The sequence below is a fragment of the Hyla sarda genome, chromosome 3 (genome assembly GCF_029499605.1).
Source record: "Hyla sarda isolate aHylSar1 chromosome 3, aHylSar1.hap1, whole genome shotgun sequence".
In the NCBI taxonomy this organism is placed as follows: domain Eukaryota; kingdom Metazoa; phylum Chordata; class Amphibia; order Anura; family Hylidae; genus Hyla; species Hyla sarda.
The window spans coordinates 323,864,471-323,891,503 of NC_079191.1; the positions used below are offsets into that span (position 1 = coordinate 323,864,471).

The 27,033-nt window shown below is 42.6% G+C and overlaps 1 protein-coding gene across 8 annotated transcripts in view; it reads right to left on the reverse strand.

Moving 5' to 3' along the window:
• The window catches only part of ACOXL (acyl-CoA oxidase like), a 555,195-nt gene that overhangs the window by 192,624 nt on the left and 335,538 nt on the right, over positions 1-27,033 (reverse strand). For all 8 annotated transcript variants that reach the window (XM_056567227.1, XM_056567224.1, XM_056567226.1 and 5 more), the window contains 2 exons: positions 25,524-25,677; positions 1,063-1,152 (listed from right to left, as the gene is read on the reverse strand). In XM_056567227.1, the coding sequence (XP_056423202.1) occupies positions 1,063-1,152; positions 25,524-25,677 (244 nt within the window). The remainder of the gene's footprint in view (positions 1-1,062; positions 1,153-25,523; positions 25,678-27,033) is intronic.

The window sequence follows — 27,033 nt, forward strand, 5'->3', positions numbered from 1 at the left end:
GTTTATATGCTCTAAAGTTTCCATGGTCAAGATCATGTAGGCTTTTTTGTGGGCTAGTTATATTCCTGTATCATCTGCTCTTGTTTGCTCCACTCTAAACTGTGCTCCACGTATTAATGACTATTGTAAAACAAATGTTTAAATCCTCTGGTTGTCTGAACAATTACCGTATTTTTCGCCATATAAGACGCTCCGGCATATAAGACGCACCCAATTTTAAAGGGTGAAAATCTAGAAAAAAAAAAAAAAAAAAAAAGATTCTGAACCTTCAACCTGCGGACCTCCAGATGTTGCAAAACTACAACTCCCAGCATGCCCGGACAGCCGTTGGCTGTCCGGGCATGCCAGGAGTTGTAATTTTGCAAGATCTGGAGGTCTGCAGGTTGAAGACCACTGGTATAGGAGGTAATACTCATGTGTCCCCGCCATTCTGGACCTGTCACCGCTGCCCTGGATGTTGCCCTCCATCGCTGTCTCTCCGGAACGTCTCTGCTGCCCGGTATCCTCGCTCTCCGTCGATGCAATCACGTCGCTACACACGCCGCGGCGCGACGTGATTTCACCACGGCGGTCCCGAACAGCCCGACTGAGCAGCCGGGTTAGTGTCACTTTCGCTTCACACGCAGCGGTCAGCTTTGATCGCCGCGTCTGAAGTCTCAATACAGGGCATCACCGTGATCGGTGATGTCCTGTATTAGCCGCGGGTCCCGGCTGTTGATGGCCGCAGGGACCGCCGCGATAGGACAGGGTTTTAATGTGTATTTGCCATATAAGATGCACCAGTTTTGGGGAAGAAAAAGTGCGTCTTATACAGCGAAAAATATGGTACATCCCAAAAAAAACAACACATGACAGCAAGTATTATATGCAATGTGACATGAAGATTTTGTTTGGTCACTAAACCTAACAATCTTCTTATTCGTACTGGCTCAAAATGAGACATTGGTCTATACTGACTAAGGGGAAAAGAAGGCACTATAACTTTACAACTTTCCCTCCTGCCTTGTCCAGCATTGCTCCAGATTTCTTTATAAAAAGTTTTACTAAATATGTGAAACATACCTGCAGCATAACAACATTGTCACCCTCAAATGTGACAAATACATCTGAGTCACATTTTAAGCCAGGGATTCGGTTCTCCATCATGAAACCCTGCAAAAACAAGATAAATTATTTGTTTAATCGACAAAATACTGTTTCGTTAATAATTAATAAATGTTAAAGGGAACCGGTCACTAATTTCATGTTGCCCAAAACACAAGTGATATTAAGCAGACAGGCTCTCCTATTACAACTGGCTATGATTTACTCTGTAGTGTTAGGGTGGGTTCACACCACGTTTTTGCAATACAGCTTTTTTTCAGGTTTTTGATAAAAACCCGGATTCCTCAAAACCTGACTAAACTGTATCAAAACGTGTGTACAAAGTTTTATCTGTATACGGTTAAAAACCGTATACGGTTTGAAAAGTGATGGCCGGTTGCATCCGTTTTTTAAGAAAAAAAACGCATACGTTTTGAACTTTTCACTCTTCACACTTGTTTGATTGAAATTCCAAGAAAAAAAACTGTGCAAAGTCAAAAACCGTATGGTAAAAACTGGATGGAACCGTACACACATACAGTTCTGTACGGTTCCCATTGACTCCCAAGTTTAAAAAAAAAAACATATACGGGTCAATACGGTTTTTCACCTGGACCAAAAATCGTGGTAGGCCATGGTTTACTGTCCAGAAAAAAAAAGTAAAAAATCGTGTGGTGTGAAAAATGGAGACAACCGTATGCAATATGGTGCATACGGTTTTGAATGGAAAGTCTATGGGCATGGTTTTCTGTACAGTTGCATAAGTTTTTTTTAAAACCGTATCCAAAAACTGTATAGAAAATCGTGGTGTGAACCCACCCTTACAGAGAAATAATAGTTTAAAAAAAATACTGTTGGGAATACACAAAAAGTCATCTTGTTGTCTTCAGCTGACCTCTCTCTGCCTTGTTTAATAGCTATTTCCATATAAACATAAAAGAGGGGGCTCATCAAGCAGACAACGCTGGGTGAGAGAACCAGCTGGGATCACACAGTAGACTTTTTGCCCCATTCCCAGCTACATTTTCTTCAGGTTGCCCTAGGCACAATAAAACTGACGATGGGCTCCCTTTATGTACAATTCTACTAATGTGACCAGACACATACATTAGTAACCTAAAATGGGAGCACTGTGTAGTCCTTGGAGAAGACTTCATCTAATAATGGAGGAGTGGCTTCAAAAAGAAAGGAAAAAGGCATATATTTTTGTTTCTAACACATTCATTAAAAAATCTCTTTAAAAGACACCCTACCCCTTATCCAGAACAGATTTTGAGAGACAGATTTTCAGTCGCCCATTCATTTTGCATAGTGCCCTTTAAAAACAGGTAGCATGGATTAACCATGTAACAATCAACTGTATTCCAGAAAACAAGGATCAATAAGGAAATATAATTGAGAGTCATAAGGTAAACCAAAAAAAAAAAAAAAGACTACAGGAGTAGGGGAAGGAGGGGGGGGGGGGGGGGTTAGTGCAAGGAAGATGAGCATTTGGCCAATAAGGAAGTAGCACAGAAAATGGTAGTAAGACCCATAATTCCCATAATGCCTGAAAGGCAGTTTCTTATTCAAGTAGTTTTTTATTCAAGGAGGTTGTAAGATAAGATAAAGATCTTATCTCCTTAATTTTTGCATAAAAGTGTAGTCATAAAGGGGGAGTTGGTTGTCTCCACACTCTAGGAATAAGAGTCCTAGTGGCCGCAAGGATACACAGAAGTAACTTAGCACACATCTTTTTCAATCCTCAAGCCAAAATGATACTGTTTTTTGACTCGAAAAACAGGGGACTCAATGTGGATTTGAGCTTCTTATCTCATTATCACAATTCCTTATAACCTGTACTGTACTGGATTCTCTTTTGCATCTCACTATGTCCTGCTTATTACCAGTCTCTCCCCTGCTCCCCCCTCTCTCCCCTTTTTTCTCATCATTATCTATTTAGTCTATGTTCCTATAACAGGACAATTTATGGCCCATCTTAGTGTAAATTCTCCACATCTATTGTCTTAACCCCTGCATATTTGTGAGATGTAACCTGTGTCTTCTGCTTGTGAGTTTAGATTTGCTTTGGACTTGATAAATGGAGGAATCCCGAAAGCTTGTCTCTACAAAATACTGTTAGTCCAATAAAAAAGGTATTACAAGATACTGCAACATTTTATGATTTGCATCTGCATCTCTGGACTAATATGGCTACTCAAATTTACCTAAGAACTATAAGAGAAGATATGCCATCCGAGAGGGCAGGAGTATACAAAACAGACACCATAGGATATTTGGGAGATGCCAAAGCAAAGTGGGAGTTACAGGTAGATCAGATATCTAGAGTAAAATTCAGAGGGCAGGAGGGGAGGATTGTTAGTTCATAGCCGAGAGTTTGGATGCATTGGCATAAGCATAGTTTTCAATTTCAGGTAAGAGACTGCAAGACACTACTGTCCCCTAGGGGCTAACATGATTGTTTTAGCCAATATGTGTCGTAATCCCATATGAAGTCAATAAGGTTAGCCTGGAGGGAATGCAGTTCTGCTTAGGGCACTTCTGCTGGTGAAGTCTCAAAATAATAAAGCCATTTAGGAAGGAAGGACATTTTTATTACTGAAATAAGGCCTAATAGGGAAATATGATGGGATTTCCATATATTTAGAAGAGATTGCAGTTTACAGAATAAGGAAGGAAAGTTGGTGCTATAGAAGGATGAGTACAAAGATGAAAGTGCACCCCTGAATAGGTCACTGGTTAAGATTTCAATTTACATTTTAAATCATGAAGGAGCAGGGCATAGGCAAGCGAGTCTTAAATGGATATAATCTGCCAAAAGGTACAATTAAAATTAGGGATCGACAGATATCGTTTTTTTTAGGGCCGATACTGATACCAATAATCGGTGGAGGTTAGGGCCGATAGCCGATAACTTATACCGATATTCCGGTATAAGTTATCGGCTATTTTTCCCCCCACGACACCGCTGCAGATCATTGATTTAAAGCGGGTGCTTTAAATCAATGCACTGCAGTGGCTTTTGCGGTTCCAGATGCCGCCGCCACCCGCTTCTCTCCCCCTGCCTGTCCGGGGGTCCTGAGACCTATCACCGCCACCGCTCCCCCCGCCGCGCCGCACCGCGCCGCGCCTAGGGGTGCCTCCAGCTGTTGCAAAACTACTACTCCCAGCATGCCCGGACAGCCAACGGCAAGGTAATTGCCGATACGGGTAATGCCCAAAATCGTGATTATCGGCCGATAATATCGGCCATACCGATAATCGGTCGATCCCTAATTAAAATGTACGGTCTCTAAGACTGTTTTAATATCAAAGTTCTAGTTCAATATACAGAACACATTCCTGCCTCATGCCATTAAATATGGGAAAAGATTGAGAACTAGGGTGAGGTAAAAGTATAGTAGCAGTGGGAGAGGAAGTGCCTATTTTCTTTGACAAGATCATCCCATCATACTTTTTTCACTCTCTAGGTTCTACTCTGAGGTTTAACTTACAATTACTAATACAAAATACTGATCAAAATATGCAAATGTACGCTAGAGTTTAGGTTTGTTTCCTTTGGCTATCAATCAGGTAAATTAAGTGGCCGAAGTATACAAAAAAGAATATTGACAGCGTATATTCATTTTCTGGGATTAATATATTTTACATAAGTTTTTTTTTTATAGTAGGCAGCAGGTTTAAATGTAGGTCTTAATGGTCCATGTAATATTCAACATGTGGCTAAAGAGTGTATCAAGTTATATGTTTTAGCCATCGGATTCTCAAGTGTCCTTGCCGTGTCAGATTCACAAGGGTTTCAAAGCCACTACTGCTGTTGTGCTGTTGCCAGTAAGGGTCCTTTACTTTTTTTTTGAAAATAATTACTGAGTAAAGTTTATTTCCTATACTTATTATAGAGCAGTGTCCTAGTACATTTCCTACTTCCTACTGGTTACTGGTTGTCAAATGGTTGCAGTTCTGTCACGGTGTTTTGCAAAAAAAAAAAAAAAAATTTATGAAATGACTCATGGACAAGGCTGCATGATCAGACACACCAATCACCTCCCACCACCACAAAGAAGGGACACGCTTCTGTGAGCTAATGAAGAGAGGTATTTTTGCAATAAATATAGGTGATAGAGGCATAAAAATTTGATGTACACGGTCAGGATTAGGTACTGAGTAATATATATATTTTATTATTATTATTTTTTTTTTTTTTTTGTGGGATCCGACAGGTACGCTTTAATGTCAAAACTGTCTCTGTCCTTAAAAAGCTTTTTTCCCCAGGAGACATAAAAGTTTTGTATATTTCTCCCCGTGCTTCTACATACTTATCTTTCACCTGGAAATAAAAAAAAAATTCAGGACTAAAGCAAGGAAACAGAAAATCAGCATCTGGCGAAGGAAATATGCTGGCTTTTATATAGTGGAGGAAACCATTGCCAATTATGTCAGAGGCCAGCGCGGTTTGACAGCTAGACATGGCGGAGAACGGAGGCGTGCAGGGGGCAAGCTCCATGGATGTGAAGCTGAGCAGATGGAGCTTCAGCGGAGGAGGAACATTGCTTACTGGGCGTAGAACTCCGGGAGACTACATTGAGCATCTACGAATAAACCTTCTTTTCTGTGTCTCAAGAAAAGTTTCTAGATGAGCTTGAAGATGAAGCCAAAATTGTGCGTGAAAATTATCGCAAAACGTCATCGAACTGACTGGATGTTACAGTACGGACTGTCTTTTATACAGTCTACTTACAAAGGCCAACACAATACACATACATTCCGTTAACCATTAGCAAATACCTGGCTGATTTCTAGATGCTCTTAGTACACAGGTAAAGATGTTTGCTATCAAGAAGACATATAGATGAAAATAATAAAATCTATATATTAATAGACCCTTTAAGAAAATGTTAGTAGATCCCTTCCCAGCTTAACCCACAGGTTTGTTATTTTTTGAAAGACCATAAAAACATTTCGGTGAATAATTTCAAAACTCTATCCCACACGGCTGTTTTAAAGGAATTTTTATTAGTTAAAATAAACCACAAAAAAACGAAAATGAACACAATGTGCAGAAAGAGGTGAGACACAAGCAGCTGTGTGTTGCGATGCAGAGTGGGAAATGTGAGGATAAGTAGTTTGCAGTCATGGGACTACGGCAGATTTTGCCATTTCAAACAAACAAAATATTATTTTTAAGTACAAAAAGAGGGATAAACGTTAAGAATTTACAGTGTGTTGTAGAGAAACATGACTTTGATGAGGTGGGATTCTATCCTTTCATTTCCCTTTGCAACTCAATCAGTTATGCATTATAATAAGTGACTCTCACTAAACACCATGTACACATGTATAGTCGACATTCATTCTAAATATTTTTTCACAAAAGAGGCTTTGGTTCTGAAATATTACTATATCACCTACAAAAAAGGCTTAGCCATATAGGAATAGCCACCATTGGTTTGTACAAAACACATGAACACCCACCAAAGAAAACCAGTAATGTAAAAAATAACACGTTCTTTGACATATATGCAAATAATGACATACATTTAAATTGAAGAGAAAGATTAAAATCAAGGCACCACATAAACAGCTACAGAAAAAGTAAATGGGGTATGGTAGATACAGTCACATGGAGTCCAGGGAAATGTATATATAAATGTCCCAATATCGAGGATAAGATTAAAGAAGTATCCACAGGGCTGATATGAGCAGGAAATAAATCAATTACGTTGGGGTTGGAGGTGCCAGGTAGGCAGTGCATGGCAGGATGCTCCAACTTGTATTTTTGTGTCATTTATGTGCTTGTATCTCCAAAATATTCTCTCTATGTTATACTTTGATTTATTTCCTGCTCATATCAGCCCTGTGGATACTTCTTTAATCTTATCCTCGATATTGGGACATTTATATATACATTTCCCTGGACTCCATGTGACTGTATCTACCATACCCACTCCACTTTTTCTGTAGCTGTTTATGTGGTGCCTAGATTTTAATCTTTCTCTTCATTTTAAATGTATGTCATCATTTGCATATACTGTATTTATCGGAATTATACCACGCACGGGCCTATAACACGCACCCTCATTTTACCAAGGATATTTGGGTAAAAAAAAGTTTTTTACCCAAATATCCTTGGTAAAATGATGGTGCGTGTGTGTGTGTGTGCATGTGTATACCCCAATACACTGTTTCTGCCCCCGTAGAAGCCCCCAGGAAAGGCAGGAGGAGAGAGGCCGTCGCTGCCCGCTTCTCTCCCCCTGCCTTTCCTGGGGTCTAGAGCCCTGCTGCCGCTTCTCTCCCCCTGCTATCTGTGCCGCTGCCCCTTCTCGCCCCATGGCTATCGGGGCCACTGCCCCTTCTCTCCCCCGTCTATCGGTGCCGCTGCCCCATTGCCGGCGCCGATAGCCAGGGAGAAAGAAGCGGCGCCGGCACTGGGACAGCGGCGCTGATAGCCAGGGGGAGAGAAGGGGCAGCGGCACCCATTGCCAGCACCGCTGCCCTGTTGCCTCCCCCATTCCCGGTTGTATAATTACCTGTTGCCGGGGTCGGGTCCGCGCTGCTTCAGGCCTCCGGTGTGCGTCCCCCTGCGTCGTTGCTATGCACTGCACGACGCGGTGCAGTGACGTCACTCGTCATTACGTCTCGCAGCGCATAGCAACGGAGCAGGGGACGCACACCGGAGGCCTGAAGCAACGCGGACCCGACCCCGGCAACAGGTAATTATACAACCGGGGATGGAGAGGCAACGGGGCAGTGGCACCGGCAATGGGTGCCGCTGCCCCTTCTCTCCCCCAGGCTATCGGCGCCGGCAATGGGGCAGCAGCACCGATAGTCAGGGGGAGAGAAGGGGCAGTGGCGCCGATAGCAGGGGGAGAGAAGCGGCGGCAGCAGGGCTCTAGACAAGAATATTCCTTATCCCAGTCAAATCAATAGGTAAAGACAATGGATCTAACTGACTGACTTTTACAAGATTCAAAGTCACACAGGAAGTGCTGTCACGTGGATACACAAGTACTTGACTTGATGAGTCCTGTCTAATATAAATCTATTAGGGTCCCTGCACATGGGCCAGATATGCAGAGCACTTTTAACAGTGGAAAATCCACACCATTTGTACAGGAAAATCCACACAATTTGGTTAATTGTTAATGGGGTTATCCAGGAAAAAACTTTGTTTTATATATCAACTGGCTCCAGAAAGTTAAACAGATTTGTAAATTACTTCTATTAAAAAAATCTTAATCCTTTCAGTAATTATGAGCTGAAGTTGAGTTGTTCTTTTCTGTCTAAGTGCTCTCTAATGACACGTGTCTCGGGAACAGCCCAGTTTAGGAGAAAATCCCCATAGCAAAACTCTTCTACTCTGTGCAGTTCCCGAGACAAGCAGAGATGTCAGCAGAGAGCACTGTTGCCAGACAGAAAACAACAAGTCAACTTCAGCAGCTAAGATTTTTTGATAGAAGTAATTAACAAATCTGTTTAACTTTCCAGGAAAAAGTTTTTCCTGGAATACCCCTTTAAGTCTGGCATATCTGAAGAATGACTTAAGTTCAGGTGGTTCCGTCTGCAGCCGTTGACCCTTCTTGGAGCTTCAAATCTTAACATCTGCAACTGTCGTAGTTTGCAGCGCCGCCCCAAACACTAATTAAGGCTAAGTTTGCACTTGGTTTTTTTTTTTCCCCAAACACACACCAAAACGGCCCCCATGGTGTTTTTTCATTGAAAAAATGCAGCGGCCAGATGTTAGCTGTAAATCAATGAGAAATTTTGCAAAGTTGCAACATGTTGAGCTTATGGCGTTTTTCTCCCCTGAAATTGTGGCATTTTTCTCCCAAAGAAGTCTATGGGAGTAAAAAAAAAAAAAAGCCAAGAAAAATTACATGTGGGTTTTAACTTTGACAATTTGCAGGCAGTTTTTATTCTTTTTTGGACTTTAGCGATCCAAAAACGTGATGGAGATACCTTTTTTAATAACATTTTGTAGGGTACCATAAAAATAAATACTCAAAAAAATACAGTAGTGATGGAAAAAATAGTATGTAATGAAATTTATCTTTTTATAACTAAATTTTAATTAATTTTTAAACAGGGATGAATTTATGTGGGCGGGCAGGGTACAAAAAATTTAGTGTGTGTGTTTAAAAAAATAAAAATCTTTATTTCTTACAATTTTTAGGTAGTACTACTACTCCCAACATGGAACGCACTGTTCCATGATGGGAGTAGTAGTACCTGTACTAATTGTACTTATTTCCTGCAGAGAGCTGTGATTGGCCAGATGGTTCCAGCCAATCACAACTCTCTGTGGGAAATATGAATACGTGTATATATACGTCAGTGCAGGGGACCATAGAAGAGCAGCTGGCCGCATCTATACATTACACAGGAGGATCACAGTGGGTGTCAGAAGTGACATCCGCTGTGATCTTCCATAACTGCAGGTACTACTGCTCCCAACATGGAGCACACTCTGCTCCATGCTGGGAGCTGTAGTACCTGCATTAATAGACTGATCGCAACAGGTGTCAGAAGTAACACTCGCTGCGATCTGTCTATTAAAGGGGTTATCCAGCATAAGGTGATTTTAGTACGTACCTGGCAGACAGTAATGGACATGCTTAGGAAGGATCTGCGCTTGTCTTGGGGCTTAATGGCTATGTTGTAAGATTACCATAATACTGTGGCTAGCTTTTTGTGAACTGGTATTTCCTGTTTGACTTTTCTTTTTTTGACTACAAATCCCACAATTCTATTTTCCTCCCTCCCACATATCAGCCACCCCACCCATTGAAACATAAATGAGCTGCATCCATTCAAAAGACGTCTGGTTTTCAATCAGGGTGCCTACAGCTGTTGCAGATTGATCTCTCTCCCACCAAGTGATCGCTCCACCCATTGAAGCAGAAAGGCTCCCTGTCATCAGCTGACTTGTGAGTCAGGTCTCGGTCGCATTGCAACCTGGGAAAAATCTGTGACAGCTGTTAAAAATAAATATTGGAGTGAAAATCACAGAATTGTGAGAAAATCGTCACACACAGGTACAAACACTATATTATGAAGTACACTAACTTTACAACCCCTGTAGCATAGTCAAATGAAAAAATATTCCTGAAATACCCCTTTAATGCAGGTACTACAGCTCCCAGCATGGAGCAGAGTGTGCTCCATGTTGGAAGCAGTATTACCTGCAGTTAAGGAAAGATCACAGCGGGTATCACTACTGACACCCACTGCGATCGTCCTTCATCCCTGAGATGTGGAGCGGCTTTCTCCTGCCCTCCGAATCTCTGCTCTGTACTCCGGACGGCCACTCACTCATTCAAATTTCCCGCGGAGAGCGGGGGTTGTTGGCTGCCACCATCCGGCCAATCACCACTCTGGGCGGAAAATATGAATGAGTGATGTTCTATTCACATCACTGGCTGGCCCGGAGTATAGAGCAGAGATGTGACCGCATCTCTGCTATATTATGGATGATCGCAGCGGGTGTCAGGATTGACACACGGGGCGATCTGTCTATTAGTATAGGAACTACTACTCCCATCATGGAACAAATATTTTTTTTAAAAAAGGAAAAAAAGTGAAAAACACACACACTACATTTTTTATTATTGTCAGCTACATTTTTAGTGCCATGCCGCCCATTTAAATTGATCTCTGTTTAAAAATGTATTACAATTTCGTTATAAAAAATATAAATTTCGTTACATACATTTTTTTCCTTCACTATTGCATCTTTTTTTTTTTTTTTTTTGGTACCCAACAAATTTAGAAAAAAACGTCAAAGGGGCCAAAAATGCAATTTCCACTCAAAGGCAAAAAATGCCAAACACAGGAAAATGCTGTGGTGTTTTTTCTGGCATTTTTGGGGCTACAAAAAAACAAGTCGAAACTTAGCCTTTGGCAGGACACCGCTGAAGCCAGTGATTGGCGAAGCTGCACTGTGAGCTACGACAGCTACCAATGCTTTGCATTGATAACTGAATTACATTGCCCCTCCGACTTGCCATGGGCTCAGGATACAATGTATTCAATTATCACAGGCCATCTTACTTAAATACAGCACCAACTTACAATGCCTCCGGTCATTAGTGATGACTGCCATCTCTCATGCAGCACTGAGAAGTCAGTGATTCTGGCAGGTGGCAGCTGTACTGAGTGTTCCCATTGGTTTACACTGAGTGGCTGGAATAGCCAGATAATCGCTGTGTACTTTAAGGAGAAGCACTTGTATGGTTTGCTGAAATCTGTCAATAAGCAGCACAATGATCCTGACTCAGCATCAGCCAATAAGTGTCAATGTTTTACTGTCATTGTATACAGTATAAAGTAGTTGCAGTACATCAGTACTGTAGCTGCTGCAACTGTATTTTACAAAGTTGGACAGGTACTTGAAAGTATTATGAAACTTATATGTATTATTGCTTGGGAAAACAGTTTTTGTGATCTTTACTCTGTTATTTTTCTCTTATTTTGGGATGACATTTAAGGGCTTCGGAATCAATCAGCAGTTTTCCACAGACATATAATATCAGTGGTAGGGTGGAGTTTGTTTTCACATTTTTTTAAAATGTGAACCTCCTAGCCTCTATATTTGTTCAGATATATTAAGAAAAATTCAGGCCAAATATCTACCCCATTGGTGAATACTTACTGATAGCTTAAAGGGGTACTCCCCTGCCCCAGTGTTCGGAACATAATGTTCCGAACGCTGGGTGTGTGGGGTCGTGATGTCACAACCACACCCCTCAATGCAAGCCACGCCTCTCCCATATGCTTGCATTGAGGGGGCGTGTTGTGACGACATGAAGGGAGTTGCCGTGGCATCACAACCCCCCGCAGATACACCCAGCGTTCGGAACAAAATGTTCCAAATTCTGGGGAAGTGGAGTACCCCTTTAACCCCTTAAGGACTCAGCCCATTTTGGCCTTAAGGACTCAGACAATAAAATTTTTAAGTTTTAATTTTTTCCTCCTTGCCTTCTAAAAATCATAACTCTTTTATATTTTCATCCACAGACTAGTATGAGGGCTTGTTTTTTGCGCGACCAGTTGTCCTTTGTAATGACATCACTCATTATATCATAAATGTATGGCGCAACCAAAAAACACTATTTTTGTGGGGAAATTATAACGAAAAACGCAATTTTGCTAATTTTGGAAGGTTTCGTTTTCACGTCGTACAATTTATGGTAAAAATGACGTGTGTTCTTTATTCTGAGGGTCAATACGATTAAAATGATACCCATTATTACATACTTTTATATTATTGTTGCGCTTAAAAAAAATCACAAACTTTTTAACCAAATTAGTACGTTTATAATCCCTTTATTTTGATGACCTCTAACTTTTTTATTTTTCCGTATAAGCGGCGGTATGGAGGCTCATTTTTTGCGCCATGATCTGTACTTTTTTTTAATACCACATTTGCATATAAAAAACTTTTAATACATTTTTTATAATTTTTTTTTAATAAAATGCTTTAAAAAAGTAGGAATTTTGGACTTTTTTTTTTTTCGTTCACGCCGTTAACCGTACGGGATCATTAACATTTTATTTTAATAGTTTCGGACATTTACGCACGCGGCGATACCAAATATGTCTATAAAAAAAAAATTACGCTTTTTGGGGGTAAAATAGGAAAAAACGGACGTTTTACTTTTTTATTGGGGGAGGGGATTTTTCACTTTTTTTTTACTTTAACTTTTACATTTTTTTCCATTTTTTTTTACACTTGAATAGTCCCCATAGGGGACTATTCATAGCAATACCATGATTGCTAATACTGATCTGTTCTATGTATAGGACATAGAACAGATCAGTATTATCGGTCATCTCCTGCTCTGGTCTGCTCGATCACAGACCAGAGCAGGAGACGCCGGGAGCCGCACGGAGGAAGGAGAGGGGACCTCCGTGCGGCGTTATGAATGATCGGATCCCCGCAGCAGCGCTGCGGGCAATCCGATCATTCATTCAAATCGCGAACTGCCGCAGATGCAGGGATCTGTACTGATCCCGGCACCTGAGGGGTTAATGGCGGACGCCCGCGAGATCGCGGGTGTAGGCCATTGCCGGCGGGTCCCTGGCTGCGATCAGCAGCCGGGATCAGCCGCGCATGACACGGGCATCGCTCCGATGCCCGCGGTTATGCTTAGGACGTAAATCTACGTCCTGGTGCGTTAAGTACCACCGCACCAGGACGTACATTTACGTCCTGCGTCCTTAAGGGGTTAATGTCAATGAAGTTTTACAGGTTCCAAATAGAAAGTATCAGCATTGGCAATCACAAGTTTGAACCACATTGTAACTATTTGAGTTTAACAACTTGTTATTATCTACCTTGGTTCCATCCCACAGAGAGGGGTTGAATTTATGGCACCTGGAGCCATGCATCATGCACGCTGTCTCTCTGAGATAATTTACTGTTTGAAGGTGTGGATGTTTAGGGGCCTGTCCCACTTTAAAAAAAAAAAAGAAGGGACTTCAGGATGTTTGTGTTTTTGCTGCACGTGTGTACTTGAAAGCCTGGATGTCAGCTCCATTGGCAGCCATTGCTCCTTACAATGACCTTCATCTTCTGAAATCACTTCAACACAACAATCTCTAAGGCATCATCTCTTAAATTTTATGGTATTATGTTGCCAGAATTGGTTGCTTTAAGTTTTTTGACAACCTTGTAAGTTCTGCTACAAAAAGGCTAATGATTACAGCGATGCAAAATTATGATGACACTGAACAGGGTCACACTAAACAAATCAGTGTTGACCTGGAAACATTGATGGAAAAATTCTTGAGGACTTTATATCGGCAAAGTCATGGACTGTTTGAATAAAAGGGGTATTCTGGTATTTTTTTTATTTGACTGTGCCACAGAGGCTGTAAAGTTAGTGTAGTTCATAATATAGTATCTGTACCTGTGTCTGATGGTGGTCTTGCAATTCTTATATGATCTTTGCCCCGATGTTTATTTTTAACAGCATACAAAATGAGTGCTGTCTTAGGTTTTCCCAGGCTGCAATGTGGCCTGAGACATTACAGCACTAGTCAAGTGTTATAAGGGAGCCTGTCTGCTTCAATGGGTGGAGCAACCACTGGGTGGGAAGGAGATCTTTCTGCAAGGAATTGTAGTTTTGCAACAGCTAGAGGTACCCTTGTTAGAAAACACTGGTTTATAAGTGGGACCTCAGGAGTGCTTCAATGGGTGGGTGGCTGATGTGTGGGAGGGAAAAAAGTGACCTCACAATTACAACCAAGGAATCATGGGACTTGTAGTTGGAAGGAGGGAACGCCAAAAGGAAATAGCCATTTCACAAAAATATAGCACCAATGTTACAGTGGACACAGAACATAGCCATTTAGCTCTAAGACATGCACGGATCCTTCCTAAGCATGTCCATTACTGTCTGACAGGTAACTACTAAAATCCCCTTATGGTGGATAACGCCTTTAATGGAACTTCCAGATACATTTCTCACTATAAATCCTGACCTGTGGAAAGATAGAGAGGACTACCAAAAAAACCGCAGAGTTAGTACATGCCATTAAAGTTGTTTACGACCATGCAGAGCACGGCGTAGCACTCATCCAAGAATTCAGTGGCCAAATCACTCATGATGAATTACAGCCTCAGTATTTGCTGCAAGTTGTTCTCCAGAACCATCGGGCTTATCCAGACAGCAAGAAAGAGACACACTTTGCTTCTACCGAAATAAACTGAGAAAGTTGCATTTAACGTTGTACTGAACATGTCTTATTCTTGTGATGTTAAAAATGTTTTCCATTGCATTTTTGGTTTGTAACCTATCAAGTCTACATGACTATTTAATTTGTCTGTAATTGTCAAATAAAGTGAAACAAGTGTGGTTTACCGAAACAGCTCGTGTATGTTTTCATTTGTCAAAAATCGCTCTTTTTATAAACTTTGTGGTCATTGAGCTACCTCTATATATTAATATAACAAGTTCAATATTTTCCAGTATTAATTGCAGACCAGTTGAAACAGTTCTGGATGGTAGGACCACAAAAAAGTAAGCAATTTTTTTAAAAATTATTTTAGATGCCACCCTACTCAACGTGCAATGGTTTCAAATTAAAATGGTAGTCCAGTTACCAATTAATATTGTATGCTAAGAGACCACTGCATTTGTTTAGGTTTATGTCTATTTTTATTCTTGAAAAACAGTCATGTTATATAGATGCACTTACCATATTGATCATTGTGCCAATTGTATAAAATATATGGGCATAATTTAGGTAATATTGGAGGTTCCTGCTCACTGGTGGCATTTTTGGTATACATGTATTACATGGTTGTATTGTTGTTTGGTCCTAATCTTGGGGTATCTCTCTTTGGAAGTTTGTGTGGCCTTTTCACCTAGTAGCTAGCCATTATCTCAAAGGGTACATAATGCCCTATTTGGGATTATAGGTTGTAACAGGAAGGAGCAGGTAACAGGGCTGCCCTTTTCAGGACGATTAGCCTGTTAAGGTGCAGTGTTTGTCTTGTTGGCCAGGAAAGGGTGCGGTATTATAGGATCCACTTACTTTTTACCCCAAAGGGTAGTTTGTGTTTGCAAATGCCAAATTGTAATTCATCTGTTTGTTTTTTTAACCAATAAGTTCTATTACACTCAATAGCAAAATGGTTGATTGAACAGCCATAACTTAACTGGCATGTCTTTTTTTTCATCCATTTTTGTTGGCTGGTATTTCAAGCATTTCTAAAAATTGTACAGATGTCTGAAAAAGCAGATATCATTTTTAGCCCTTTTCTTATGAAAACCAGTCATTTGTTTTAAGGGTGAACATACATTCACAAAAGTCAAGTGGGATCATGGCCTCACTGTGACTGAGGTTGGTGTAATTTGGATGATCAACAATTGGACTGTGCATTGTATTTGTGAGCAGCTATATGTACAGTGATAGCTGTAGCTCATTGATCCCATCAGCCTGGTGATAATTTGTATATTTGTAAATAAAACTGATTTTATTGACGGTCACAAAAGTTTAATTTTTTTTATTTATTTAACCTCTCCAGGACGCAGGGCCTACCTGTACTACCTGCGCCCGCTCCCCCGCTATGATGCAGGGTCGCATTGCGGGTCAGTTCCGGCGGCAGGAACCCGTGCCTAATGCCGGACATCATCGATCGCGGTGAAGCCTGGCATACACCCCTTAGACGCGGTGATCAAAGTTGATCGCCGCATCTAAAGTGAAAGTAAAACTGTTCCCGGCAGCTCAATTGGGCTGTTCGGAACCACAGGGGTGAAATTGCGGCATCCCCAACAGCTGAGAGGATGGAAGGAGGGTCCCCACCTTCCTCCACGCCATCCCATCGGTGATCTGCTGCTCCATGCCTGCAGGCTGGCTGGAGCAGGCATGCCGATAACACTGAAGAGTGCCGATAACACTGATCAATGCTATGGGGACTAAAAAATGGTGACTAAAAAATGGTGTAAAAAAGTAAAAAAAAGAAGTTAATAAAGGTGATTTAACCCCTTCCATAATAAAAGTTTCAATCACCCGCCTTTTCCCATAACAAAAAATAAATAAAAAAAATTTAAAAAAAGGAAATAAGCATAAACATGTTTTATCGCCGCGTGCATAAATGTCCGAACTATAAAAATATAACGTTACTTAAACCGCACTGTCAATAGTGTATATGTAAAAAAAAATATATCAAAAGTCCAAAATTGCAAATCTTTGGTCATTTTGTATACCCTAAAAACCTTGTATAAAAAGCAAGCAAAAAATGAGCCCTCACACATCCCCATATACAGAAAAATAAAAACGTTATAGCGGTCAGAAGATGACAATTTTAAACATACTGATTTAGATGCATGTAGTTATAATTTTTTTTAAGCCGAAAAATTTAATAAAACCTACGGTACATAAATTGGGTATCTCTGTAACCATATGTACCTACAAAATAAAGATAAGGTGTCATTTTTACCAAAAAGTACAGTGCATTGAAACGGAAGCCGCTAAAAATTACAAAATGGCTTTTTTTTTTGTTTTGGCATAGAATTTGTGGGAAAATGACTTATGTCATTACAAAGTAAAATTGGTGGTGCATAAAACCAGCCCTCATATAGGTCTCTAGGTGGAAAACTGAAAGCGTTATGATTTGTAGGTGAGGAGGAAAAAACGAGTGCAAAAGTGAAAATACTGAAAAACCCTGAGTCCTTAAGGTGTTAAGTAATCTCAATAAAACTTATAGTTAAAATTTAGTAAAAATTTTTTGTAATGTCTATTCTTGCTTTGGAGGTGTTACTGCGAATGAAAAAGCGAAGTGTCAAGTCGGAAATCCAACTGAATGCATATCCCGCATTCTTTAGGTGGGGTGTCAGCATCTAAAGCCACATCAGTCAAAACTTCTGATATGTCCCTATGACGAAATGTTTTATATAATGACAGGTAAAATGATTACATGAATAGCATGGTACCAGAATCAGGATCACTGGGTTGTTTCTTTCTTCTTCATCCTAATCAGTACTGTATTTTATTACAGCACAAACTGAGACAAATATAAACCCAAAAATATGAACAGTTACAATAAGTGTTAAACTGGCACTTATGGTAAATAATGGTCGTCATGCAATTCTGATTTATTTCCTATAGCCAAAACACTTTCATATTAAAGCCCTAGTCTCAATAGTAAACTTATTACTAGGTCATTCTAATACGGCATTTGGACAGGAGTTGTCTTGATGGGATAGCTCCTTCACTAAAGTTATTGCTATTAGCCATTGTAATGTATATTTATAGACGTTTATCTTTAATTACTATTATAAATCGGATTCTGCAGAACAGCTTGATCTCTTTCAGAGGCTAATGAGGATTAGAAATGACAGAGGCCTGCGCTATTCTGTAATATGAGCAGCGTCTTCGTGTTTCTTGAGCTGTTTGTGTTGGCTGGGCCTTTCTCCCAACATCTGTTTATAGCATGTCCTAGTTTTCAAAAAAACCTGAACATAATCATATCATCATGCACAAAACAATATTTAACGTCATCCAATAGACAAATATGTTCTGCTGCACGCTGATTCAGGAGCGGCACTGAATGCTAACTCATTATCCCTTAACATGCTTTTGTAGTAGTTGACTAGCTGAATAAAGAAGAAGTTTAAGATGGGGTTGTCCTTAGTTTTAAATTGTTTTTATTGGCAAATTTAAAAAAACTAAAAGTGCTGTTATGTTTTTACAGATTATATTATGATGCATAACACAATTTCCACTGGCATTAGTCACAATAACAAAGAACAGCTTCAAGTTCCATCCAAAACAGCATAAACAAGAAGTCTTATGGTTTGCCAAACCCTGCACCCCATCTCGGTTGTTTAGGGTCATATCATGAAATCAAAATTGACTGTTACATCTCCTTAAGAGGAGGTGCACAACCCACAACCATGAGGGTGCATGAATGTTGTTCTGTATGGTTTGCTTGTTTGTGTCTTGATGGCTCAGAGAGACATGGCTTTGAAAGGAGAACCGCTTCCTACTGACATACTATCAGAAGGCAGCTTTTGCTATCATCCCTGCACTATTATAGATCCCTCTTAAAAGATATTTGTTCACTAACATCTGTTTTCTATATCAGACAAGCAGAGACAGGTCCTGTAAGCACTAATGAGAGACTGTTTAGCTGTCACCGTTATGGAGGGGGACTGTATGGTTGTCAATGTTAAGGATGGACACTGGATGGAGGCGTGGCTTGGATGGAGAGCTGAGCAGTCGCACCTCGTAGTGCTCCCGCTAGCCCAGCTCCATTTGTAAAAGTATCCTGTGGGCCTCAAAATCACCTGTTCCGTGCTGCAGAAGTAGGGGTGAGTTGGCTGGTGCTGCCGGTGGCCGCAGCTGGAGACGGGAGCTGGTGAGCGACAGGGCATAGAGTGGTGCTGCAGGGGACCGGACGGAGGACAGAGCCCAGTATCTGTTGGAGGGGAAAAGTGGCAAGGAGCGGTGCTGTGAGTCTGGACGGGTGGCAGTGGAGGAGGCATTTCCCTGTGAGAGGGCTCCCAGAACACAGGCCGCCATTGAGCTCACTTCGTGGGCAGGGCCTAGCAGTCTCCATATATACTACCGCGCCTGAGCTGCGGCGGTCGGGAGAGACCTGCTGTGGGGAGCTGCTGCTGTGGTCGGACGCAGACCTGGGCTTTCCCTACATAGGCTGTTGGAGTTGTCTGAGCTCCCTGTGGACCCCTGTTGCTGTAATGCTGTGAGGAGGCCTCTGTGCCCTCCTACCTCCCCTGTCATACCTGATAGGCGTCCTGGTTTCGGCGGCTGCTACAAGGGGACGGTAGAAGTAGCTTCTGTGTACCCTATCTTGTCTGTGGACCCCGCGCTGCCTGAGGGCACAATGAGGGCTGGTGGAGTGCAGCCTGATGCCCTGATCTGCTTGTCTGGCTGGAGGACACTGCTGTATGTCAGAGGCACACCCCCCCCTCCCTGAACACTGGGGGGTCTGCTGCTTGTCAATGCCCTGGACTGTACAGTGTGTGCTGCTACTTCATAAACGCTTCTTTCTCCTTGTATCTACTCTGCCTGAGCTGATGGACTTTGTGGTGCCTCATATTTGCTGTGGGACTCATCTCTTGCTGTTCTCCTGTGTAATCTATTGGGAGCTACTGTGCCCTGTAGGGCTTGTCTTGTCTATCAGATGTTGCTACCTGGATTGTACAGTTCTGGTGCGCTTTGTGGTGTCTATACTATAGCTGGACGCTATCCTACAAGAAATATGGGTGGCTTGAGGAACAAGTCCAAAAAGTCTAAACATGCGGCTGAGACCGCGAGGCAATCGTCTGAGGAAGGCGCATCTTCGGATGAGAGCCACGCCAGAGCCATTGGCCATTCCAGACAGAACTCCAGTGTTCCTACCCCTCTGATTTCTAAACTTTCCACACATGCTGCCAAAGCATTCAGTCGATTCTCTAGGTCGGCAGAAGCTCTGGAGGTCACTTCACCTGAGCCTTTTCCTCCTATGTTTTAGGGTTGCCCGAGCCCGGAGGGGCGCTGTTCACCCCTGCATGCTTCCTACCACGCTGAGTCCATTGATCAGAAGTTTGATGGTCAAACTATGATGGTGTCCAAGGTGGATGAACTTAGACAGGAATTTGTTATCCTCTGTCATAAGACACAGAAGCTGAGAGAACGCACTGGAGAGGTGGAGCGCAGACTATCGACTGTTAAGGACACCCTCCATTCTTTGCCGGATCAGAGGTCATCAGTACAGCTCCAACTTAAACAAGTCTTTGATCGGGCGGATGATCTTGAAAATAGACTGCGGCGGGACTGGTGGGACTACCTGAGAAGGCGGAAGGCTCGGATCCTGTAGGCTTTCTGGAATCCTGGCTGAAGAAAATCCTACCTGCTTCACATATTTTACAGTGGATAGGGTCCCGGCTAGACCCCCTCATAAGGTGTTAGGGGTGCTTTCATGACAGAGGTTGCTGGGCAGAGGAGTGCTTATTCTGCTAGGGAGAGGGCATTGCAGGTGGAAATAGGGACTTTGGAGGCAGAGATGGTGTGGGACCCCATCCCCGAGGTGGAAAGGAAGTGGGCTAAAGCACAGAGGGCTTTACTGATAAGTCAAAAGGAGAGAATTCTAAAGAGATTAGTGGAAAGGGAGGCAGCCCTTTTTGAATTTGGAGATAAAAATGGTAAACTGTTGTCATACTTAGCTAGGGAGAGTAGGCCGGTAATATCTATTCCTTGTATCAAGGGGGATACTGGGGTGCTGGAGACTGACCCTTTAGTTATTAATGGTGTTTTCTGGGCCTTTTATAGTAGTTTATATGCCTCCTGTTTATCAGCCATTCCAGAGGGCCTAACCCCATTTCTGCAGGGACTTCCCCTTAAAGCTTTAACTGAGGTACAGGTAGAGCTGGGCGGTATGACCATAAATGTGTATCACAGTATTTTTGTAAATTATGGCGGTTCCACAGTATTTAACGGTATTTCACCCCAGCCTCCCCCCCCCATATGTTACCCGCGAGCACTGCTTCTCCCCCCCAAATAATTATCAGCCGCTGCGCTATACTATACTATCCTGAGCCCAGGCTGCAAAAACAGACAAAATAAACTTTAACTCACCTCTGGTACCAGCCTCACGGTCCAGCGATGCGAGCCTCATGCTGCTTCCTGGGGATGGGAACGTCACAGAGCCGTCAACCTATCACCAGCCACAGCGATGTCCCGCCTCGGCCGGTGATAGGCTGAGCGCGCTGTCATGTAAGATGCCAGCTGGCTCCTTACATGACAGTGCGCTCAGCCTATCACGGGCCGAGGCGGGACATCGCTGCGGCCGGTGATAGGCTGACGGCTCTGTGACATTCCCATCCCCAGGAAGCAGCCAGAGTAGCGGAGGGACCGTCAGGCCGGTACCGGAGGAGAGTTAAAAAGTTTATTCTGTTTATTTTTGCAGCCGGGCTCAGGATAGTACAGTACAGGGCAGCGGCTGATAATTATTGTTTTTTTTTGGGGGGGAGATGCAGGGCTGATAATTCATTGGGGGGGGGAAGAAAAGCAGAACAGCACCCACGGGTTACATATGATTAGTTGCCCGATGTGGGGACAGCGTGCTGTGGCTGATAATTCATTCATTTGAGGGGGCAACCTGTATTGCGGTATGGGAAAAATTCATATCGTGCAGGAAAAAATTTTCGGAATAAACCGGTATTTCCTGGTTTGGATGGTATGATTGGGGACTGATACAGGGTGAACGAGGAGCGGCTGGTCCCTTTCTTGCAAAATCTCTTTAGCGTTGCTGCGGAGACTGGGAGACTTCTGGACACGATGCGGGAGGCCTTCAAAGTAATTGTTCCCAAGCCAGGATAGGATCTGATCTGACCGGATTCGTACCGACCGATTTCTCTCCTCAATGTTGTTATGAAATTTTTGGCTAAAATTTTGGCTAATCGTTTGAGGGGGGTCATGGCCTCCCTCGTTCAGGCTGTATACATGCCGGAGCGAGCCATGGACATTAATGTTAAACGTCTACTTCTTAATATAGCTGCTTCGAAGAGGGACTCTTCTCTGGGCTATGTGGTCAGTCTTGATGTGTACAAGGCTTTTGATTTGGTGGGGTGGCGTTATCTTTGTATTGTGCTGTGGTTCCTTCGCTTTGGTCCGAGGTTCAGGGCTTGGGTGAGGCTACTGTACGATAGCCCGAGAGCTAAGATACGTACGAACCTGGATGTCTCTGACTCATTTCAGCTGGGTAGGGGAACTAGGCAGGGATGTCCGCTGTCCCCGTTTCTGTTTGCCTTTGTTGTGGAACCGTTGGCAGTGGCCATCAGAGCTTCACCTGATATCCATGGGTTTGTGTAGAGAGTACCTTGAGGAAAAGGTCTCCATATACGCAGAGGACACTTTAGTTTATTTGGCGGATGTCCGTGGTTCCCTGGGGACGTTATGTAGTCTACTGGATAGCTTTTGTACCTTCTCAGGTTTGAGGTTAATTGGGCAAAATCTTCCCTGATGCCTCTGTCGGTGGCTGGTGAACTTGTGCCTTCTTCCTCATGGGTTGCAGGTAGTTATTCAATTCAGGTTCCTGGGGGAGGAGGTGACTGCATGTCTGGGGAATTACATGGCACTGAATTTGGACCCTGTGCTGGTCTCTACGGCTAATAGATTGCAGTTGTGGAACTCTGGCATTTGTCGTTGGCGGGTAAAATAAATATTTTTAAAATGATCTACCTTCCTAAGTTTCGCTATGTCTTCGATTTGTCCCCTTTGATCCCCCCTAAGCGATTTTTTTGTGAGACTGGGTGGTATCCTGAGATCCTTCTATTGGCAAGATAAACCTCCAAGACTAGGCCAGGCGCTGCTCCAGGCGCCAAAGAAGAGAGGTAGACTTGCTGCCCCTGACATGCATAATTACTTTTTAGCATCTCAGCTCATGTACGCCGCCTGGTGGATCGACCTGGATCTTGCGAATGCAGCTACAGCACTGGTGGGAGCCATTATGGGTCCGTATGAGACTCTCACTAATGCCCTATATAGGTACATTCCTTCTTCTAGGTTACCTTCTCCTATAAAAAGGTTAGCTTGCACAGGGCGCCTGAACACCTAAGGCCGGCCCTGACTGTGGTAAATGTCAGGGATATGCTTATACAGGCTAGATTAATACTTTGTCTATACTATACTCCTGTTAAATTATTTAGTATAGGTGTCTCCTCTTCTGATACCCTAGACTCCTAGACTCCCTTATTCATGCTGTGTGGAGTTGTCCGTGTGTTGGATCCTTCTAGAGAGCTGTTATGCAGTTCCTGTCTGACCAGTTAGAATTCCCCTTTGTGTTTTCCCTGGTAGTTTGTTTGTTGGGAGTTATTAATGACCTGGAATCGGATTCACACAGACGCCTGCTGATTTGTTTCGTATTTTTTTGTGTGCAAAAAGTTGTAACCATGGCGTGGAAGGACACTAGCATCCTCCCTATTTCTAGGTGGTTTCACATGGTTAACAAATATGTCCCCTTGTATAGATTGTTCTATAAAAGGAATTTGATAAAGTGTGGATGCCGTAACTGATTTTTGGGTGAGTCAGTGGTCCCTCAGGAGCGTGTTAGTTCTCCACAGTAATACATTTTCTCCTTAAGATGATGGGCGAGGTTGGGGGTGCTTCATTGGGTGTGTGTGTAGGGAGTGTCTGGATGTTGTATTATGGTGCAGCCTAGTGGCGGGCCTCACGATTGATCGTTCTTTTATATGCTTGTTACATAATTTTCCCTGTATTTCCTTACTGGTCGCAATGGCCGGAGGAGTTCTGTACCAGTGCGGTACTGTTTCTGTCTATTGTTGTTATTTGAAACATTTTTAAATAAATACTTAAAAAAATAAAAAATAAAATAAAAGGATGGACACTGGATGACAAAGCATGTCTTGCACTGTTATGGGTAAAAAATGTGCGACTGGTACCGATGAGGTGCGACTTCGCACACTTTTTCGCACGGTCTACGGCAGCCACGATCACGCGCAGCTAGCCACAACATGTTGACTTTAAGCTGCATGCGGTACGTATCACTTTGTTAGCCAGGCTCGCTGCACCCGATTTACAGAGTGTTGAAATACGCTCACATAACCTTCTGAGCCTCCAGCAGCCGGATTCTGAGCCTCCGGAACCGACTGCTAGTTTTCATTTCTCCTGATAGATCCGGCAACCGGAGGCCCAAAACTTTATGTAAATGAACCTGCAGATAAGTGGTGGTGCATAGTTTCACTACTTATCTCCCCTGGCTGTACGATACACAGTAATGCACAGCACACCACTGTATACTGTTCAGGAGCTGGAATTCCTGTCATTTTACTTACAGGAGTCCCTGCTCTAAGCTCTTCAAGCAGCTTTAAAGCCATGGGTGCAGCTCAGGCTGTGCAGGAGGAATAAACTGTATGCCTCCTGGCAAATGGGAAATGAGTCAACTAGTGATGAGCATCGCGACATAACCCCTTGGGAGCTATACAGTAACCAGCGATCTACATAGGTCATTGGTTACTGTATACAGTCTGGAGCATTTCTTACCACTCCTGCTCAAGTCTGTTCTTTATCTGTACTGGAGCATCTAGTGACCATGACATCATGGTCACTAGAGTGCTACAATACAAAAGAAGATTTCAGACCAAACAGAAGTGTTAAGAGATATGCTGGCTGTATTTACATATTGAGTTTTTATTTTTAAAAAGGCATGTTAAAAAAGTAATGTGTTCTCAACTTGCTTCTTTTCTATTTGTTTTTATAGATACAGGAATGCAAACGACTACGTTGGATTCATTGGACTACGTTAATGACCAGGGTTTTTTTTCCTAATAAAATGGCTAAAGAGGGATGTGGGGGCGTTTTGCCTTGAGCAGCAGCAGAGAGGCTACACTGACCACAGTTTCACACTGTGCAAATGTGGCACTTTTCTTTCTGCATAACCGAGAACTACGCAGAAAAAAAGACATCTAGTTTTACAGCTTTCGTGCCATATTTGCACAGTGTCCATTAATACCAAAAATAAGCAGAAAAATTGAATGCGTGTGGTTGCAGTGCGGTTCTTTTCAGAGTCACATGATAAGAATGCACCATGACCTCCGTCAATACACCCTTTCTATAGAGATAGTTTTGCCATGTGTCAATTTCAGTTTGAGCAGTGTCATGAGCAGCAATGCTTGGCTATGCACAGAGGAGCCTAAAGCCTTAAAATCTATTGTTAACATAGTCTTTTCTCAGGGTAGGGGTCTCATGCTTGTTCCTACTAAATCCATATATTGGATTTAACTAATTTAGTTTGATAAATTTGGAGGTTCTTAAACTAGTGTGAGCTTCAGCACAGCAGTGCAGATTTTCAGTCATCCTCAAAGTAATGATATCACACCAGTTAAATATTTGTTGCACCTTCTTTTAGAAATAAACAAATAGTATATCATCTTCATAAAAGTGTGACATTTACAGCCTAGCTTAAAGCTTACCATTCCTCCAGTACATTCCCGGCAGTCTTGTAGACAAGACAGATTCTCCCATGTGCTGTAAGCTTTAAGGCCCGCTACAAGTGCTTGCAAAGGACGATTATTTACCAGGTCTCTATTATGATAAACATCCTCATCCAGCATTTCCCCCGCATATCTACAAAATAAATTATAGGTGCAATAAATCTACAGGTAATTGTGTAGCTATCACAGTTATTTGGAGCAATGCTGAAGTTCTTTTTTGCTATGACTCATTACTTGTGCTCAACGGTTGAGAACTATCATTTCATGTTTCTGAGAACTGTTCAAGAATAAGGGTAGGGATATCCCTTAAAATGGAGTAAAATAAGAAGTAAGAGGTGGGTGAGAAAGGCTTCCACTACTACTATTAAGACTTTTCCTTTCCAAGTCGTGTTATGTCTTCCACGAAACAGTGGGTTGCAGTTTATAAAAACAGAACTATGTTTCTCATGAAACCTATGATTTCTCTACTTACTCTCTTACTCTACATATGGCTCCTACCAGCATATTAGAAAAGGTCATGGCTTTGTCCAAGCTAAAAATCATGGCTTTGACCAAGCTGAAACACAGGCATGGACAAAGTCCAGTAAGTGAGGGTGGGCTAGCACTCCTCTGTGTGTCTGATAGGACAGGAGAGAGTACAAAGGGGTACGATCAGACAGGAGAGAGCACAGAGGAGTGCTATCAGACAGGAGAGAGCACAGAGGAGTCCTATCAGACAGGAGAGAGCACAGAGGAGTGCTATCAGACAGGAGAGAGCACAGAGGAGTCCTATCAGACAGGAGAGAGAACAGAGGAGTCCTATTAGACAGGAGAGAGCACAGGAGTCCTATCAGACAGGAGAGAGCACAGAGGAGTACCATTAGACAGGAGAGAGCACAGAGGAGTACTATCAGACAGGAGAGAGCACAGAGGAGTCCTATCAGACAGGAGAGAGCACAGAGGAGTCCTATCAGACAAGAGAGAGCACAGAGGAGTCCTATAAGACAGGAGAGAGCACAGAGGAGTCCTATGAGACAGGAGAGAGCACAGAGGAGTGCTATCAGACAGGAGAGAGCACAGTGGAGTCCTATCAGACAGGAGAGAGCACAGAGGAGTGCTATCAGACAGGAGAGAGCACAGAGGAGTCCTATCAGACAGGAGAGAGAACAGAGGAGTCCTATTAGACAGGAGAGAGCACAGGAGTCCTATCAGACATGAGAGAGCACAGAGGAGTACCATTAGACAGGAGAGAGCACAGAGGAGTCCTACCAGACAGGAGAGAGAACAGAGGAGTAGTATCAGACAGGAGAGAGCACAGAGGAGTAGTATCAGACAGGAGAGAGCACAGAGGAGTACTATCAGACAGGAGAGAGCACAGAGGAGTGCTAGCCTTCCTGCACATACTGCACTTTGTCCATGTCTGTGCTGCAGCTTGGACAAAGCCATGATTTTATAAGCCATGATTTCTATAAAAAGGAAATACAATTTTCTTATGAAGTATATTGTATAG